Below are 4,281 nucleotides of genomic sequence, written 5' to 3'. Positions count from 1 at the left end.
ATGTACCATGGACTGCTAAGAAAACAAACAGGTTCATCCTGGAGAGGGTTAAACCAGGCTGCTCCTTGGAGGCAAGGATTCTGAGGCTTCATCTGATATACTTTGGACATGTTACAAGGAGGGACCAGTCATGCTTGGTAGGGTGGAAGAACAGCACACAAGAGGAAGACCCTCTATGAGATGGATTGATTCAGTCACTGGGGTAATCGGGATGGGCATGTCGGAGACAGTGAGAATGGCACAGGACAGAGAAGGGTTTTAGGCTGTTGTACACAGGGTCGCTATGAATTGCAAGCGACTCTACGACACATAACAACAACAACACGACCTACTCTAAATATGTATAGACTCTCAAAGCCAGAGAGTTTTTCCCCTCAATTTGGATTCTGTATCTACCTTGTTGCCTTTGGACTTGAACCAGAGCCCCGACTTGGACTTGTCAACCTTTGAAGCCAGCAGTTTGCAGCCCTACCTGCTGACCTTGGACCCCTTCACAGATGCCTCTTCCTTGAGGTGCCACCTACTGACCTGGGAAATCTCTGTGTAGCGGATCAGCATTCATCCCCAAGTGCATGAGCCATTTCTTTGAAAGAAATCTTAATCTCTCTCCATGTATATACATAAACGTCTTAGTTTTGCTTCTCTAGAAAACTCAGTCCAGCAAACTGTACCTGAACCTGGCAATAAGTCTGTCTCAGTTCTGAATTCAGTGTCACATTTTAAGATAACTGACCAGAGATCAAAAGGGGGGGGGAAATTATTTACTTTTTTTTTCTAACATTTTCAGAGAAAGAACTCAGGGTAATCTGTCCCGTTTCCCACCTGAGCATTCATATTGGCCCCATCGAGGTAGACCTGTCCTCCGTGCTGGTGGACCAGCTGACACACGTCACTGATGTTCTCTTCAAACACGCCATTGGTGGATGGATACGTGACCATAATGGCTGCCAGGTTCTCCTTATGCTTATCCACCTTTGGGATCAAGAAGAGCAGAGAAAATAAGAAAAATAAAATAAAAATTAAAAAAAAGAAGAGCAGAGAAAGACAGAGGGAGGGAATATTTTTCTCTTGGTAAAACACTTGAATGTTATTATAAATAAAGTCGTAGCCTTCTCACTTTTGCAGCTGTCAAAGTAGAATGACCAAGACACAAAATCCACAACTATTACCCTCTTCCTAAATTGTTCCCAAGAAATAACACCATCCCTTATGCTGGGACTTCATGGTCAAGACCAAAATGTCAGTTTAGAGATTTCAGCTATTTTGGCCTCACGTCTCTAAGATGGTTTTCCTTTGGTTAAGTCTTCTCACCAATTAGTTCCACCTTGTGGGCATGTCTGTTCTCAGTGTAAATCATTCTCTTCTCATCTTGCCATGCTCACCCTTAGCTTCTTGCCCTCCTATTCCCATGAAGTCAGAATTCCCAGCAGAAGGCTTTCTGCTGTGATAAAAATCTCCCTCATTCTTCCTTCTGACAGCAGATAAGCATGTGTAAAGGCATGTTCCTGTTTTTATGGCCAGTGAGTCAGAGCAGGCTCATGTGAAAGTAAAAAAAAAAAAGATCATGATTTATATTGAAGAGAGTTGTTAAACACTGGCCCAGAATATTTTTGGGTAAAAGAGTTTGTGGGTTGAGTAAAGGATGGTGCGGATGGGCGAGGAGCAGTATTGTGTGTTTCCAGCTTCACTCTGAAAGCATTATGGGAAGTTTTCAGGCCCCGTGTCTAATAACCCCGACAGAATCACATTGCTATTCAACTGATTTCCTTCCCTCTTAAGATGCAGCCTCCCGTCCACGGGTGGAAAGCAGATATCGTTGCTTAGCAACTGCTTCCTGGAGGTTGGGAGTGGGGGCTGGTGTTTGAGTTAGGCAGATGGGAAACGTTGCCCAAAACACAGCAGGTAATGTCTGGGGCAGTCCAGACACTCACAAAACCTGTGTTTGTGTTCTAATTTCTATCACGGGATGGACAGTAAGTACAAAGGCGAGTTGGATTGTTAAGGATGGAGTGAGCAGAGGCTCAGGCAGAAAGAGGCAGGGAGGATCTTTAAGAGAACTCTTACTTCCTCCATGAATAATTCATTTGAATTGGAGGATGGGAGTTTCCACGTAAGGACCATCCTCTACTGTCAAAAGGAGAAGTAAAGTAGCCTAGGCCCACTTTACTCGGGCCCAGAAGTGTGGGCCCAGATTTTCCTTTATTCTTATTCTTTATCCTTTTACTCACACTTCCCCACAGCCATTCTCTTGAGAATTTACAGTCATTTCAGCAGAATGCAAAAAGATACAATAGATCCCACCTGTCCCTGACGCCCTGGGCCTCTTCCCAGCTGAGATTTCTCCGAGCCGCAAAAGGAAAGCCCACGTACCATGGCCTTGAGGTGGGCAGTATCGATGTTCCCATATCTGTCAACCTCCACTGGCTGTATGTGCATACCGGCCATGTGGGCACTTGCCGGATTGGTCCCGTGTGCTGATTTAGGAATGAGGCAAACCTAGGGAATAGAGACAAAGGAAGGAAGAAGGGGCAGTGAATCAACATAATATTCAGGAGCCGCAGTCCTGGGTCTACGCTCACAGTGTTGTTGTTCAGTGCTGTCGAGTTGTAGGCGACTCATAGCGATCCTATGAACGGAAGTCCTCAACACTTGCGTGACTTTCATCCTCTCTCCAGGTTCATAGGGTTTCCGGAGGCAAGCTATTTATGGAAGTGGATGCCACTCACAATAAGTGGTTTTTATACACCTGTGTTCACTGCAGCCCTGTTCACAGTGGCCTAACAGTGGGAACAGCCCAAATGTCTATCAGAAGACGAACGGGTAAACTGAGGATGACATGCAGTGAAATTACGCAGACATACAGAAAGATGATGCCCTGACGCATGCCTCAACGAGAATTGATTAAAAATATCATCAAGACAAAATTAGTCAGTCTCAGATGGACAATTATGTCTACTTTGTGTGAAACAGGCAAATACATAGAAGCCAAAGCCTATTGCTGTTTGCCAAGGGCAGGAGGGAAAAGGCAGGAGAAATCCTTTCTTGGAGAGCAGTGACTTTAGAACAAAGGTGGAGGGAAAAGACAGGGCTGGGGAGCAGGGACACGGCGTAGATGATGACTGTCATTGAATTACACATGTAAAAATTGTTGAGTCAGCAAATGTTTTGTTATGTTCTCACCACAACCAAAAAAGGGGCGGAGGGAGGAGGGCTAATCATCGTGGCCAAAAGGTCCCTCACAGTAATGGAACACAGATGAATTATCTGTCACATGCCTTTGTTTAAGCTGATCTAATTTTATTTTTACTACTGTTGCACAATTATATGCAAAAAAAAAAAAAAGGAATTCCCATTTATTCCTTCAATAACTAGATACAACCCCCACAAATATGTGTGGACTTGGCTAGGCTGTGATTCTCAGTATTCTGTAACAATTCTATGTATGGTTAACTCCCAAACTCTATGATGTCAATGAGGCAGGATTAGAGGCAATTCGGTAATGATGTAGTCACCCCCCACGATGTGATCTGAGATCCCCACAGTGTGATCTGGGATTTGATGAGCCCATCAGTTGTAACGATATTGGGGTGAGATGCTAATCAGGTCAAAGCTGGTCTGGCATAAGAGAAGTTTCCCAGGTGTGGCCCACAGCACCCTTTGTCTTAAGAGATAAAAGGAGAAAAGAGCAGGGAAGAAGAAAACCACATGCCACCCAGAAAGAAGAGGCAGAAGTGGAACACATTCTTTGCATCCAGGTTCCTGCATTAGGAAGCTCTGAGGACCAGGGGCACAGAGAGACACCCAGAGTCAGACTTCTGGCCTCCAGGGGCACAGAATCTCTCCATCTTCCATTTTTTGGAGAGAAGCCTTTTACTAGAGAAGCCTTTTTCTAGAGAAAGGCTTTAGGCCTTTTGTTCATAGGGTCGCTATGAGTTGTGCTGGACTCGATGGCAATTAACAGAGCTGACAGCCTGGATTTGTACTTCTGGCCTCCTAAACGTTTCAACCACATCTGTCTGTTGAAGGCATCCCCATGTGCTCTTCTGCTCCAGCAGAACTAGATAGCTAAGGTATCACCCAAATAAGTCTCCAAAGACTTTCTGGGATCCTTGCTCCCCTCCCTTACCCCAGCACACCAAAAATGAGCCTGTGCTTATGCAAACCTTGACTCAGTTATAAAAGGTGGTGCAAATGGTTAATGATCTTGACTGCCAACCAAAATGCAGGAGGTTCAAGTTCATCCAGAAATGCCTTGGGGCTGGGGCTGGGGCTGGGGCTGGA

At 45.1% G+C, this 4,281-nt stretch overlaps 1 protein-coding gene across 1 annotated transcript in view; it reads right to left on the bottom strand.

Annotated features, from left to right (window-relative positions):
• The window catches only part of GLDC (glycine dehydrogenase (decarboxylating)), a 99,380-nt gene that overhangs the window by 18,961 nt on the left and 76,138 nt on the right, over nt 1-4,281 (bottom strand). The window contains exons 17-18 of the mRNA XM_006881305.1: nt 2,371-2,496; nt 823-972 (exon numbers count right to left, since the gene is read on the bottom strand). Of these exons, the coding sequence (XP_006881367.1) occupies nt 823-972; nt 2,371-2,496 (276 nt within the window). The remainder of the gene's footprint in view (nt 1-822; nt 973-2,370; nt 2,497-4,281) is intronic.

This window comes from Elephantulus edwardii, unplaced genomic scaffold (assembly GCF_000299155.1).
Source record: "Elephantulus edwardii isolate Elephantulus edwardi_28Jun2011 unplaced genomic scaffold, EleEdw1.0 scaffold00014, whole genome shotgun sequence".
NCBI classification, from domain to species: domain Eukaryota; kingdom Metazoa; phylum Chordata; class Mammalia; order Macroscelidea; family Macroscelididae; genus Elephantulus; species Elephantulus edwardii.
Note: the sequence above shows the minus strand (reverse complement) of the source record. Positions and strands in the feature narration are given on the sequence as shown.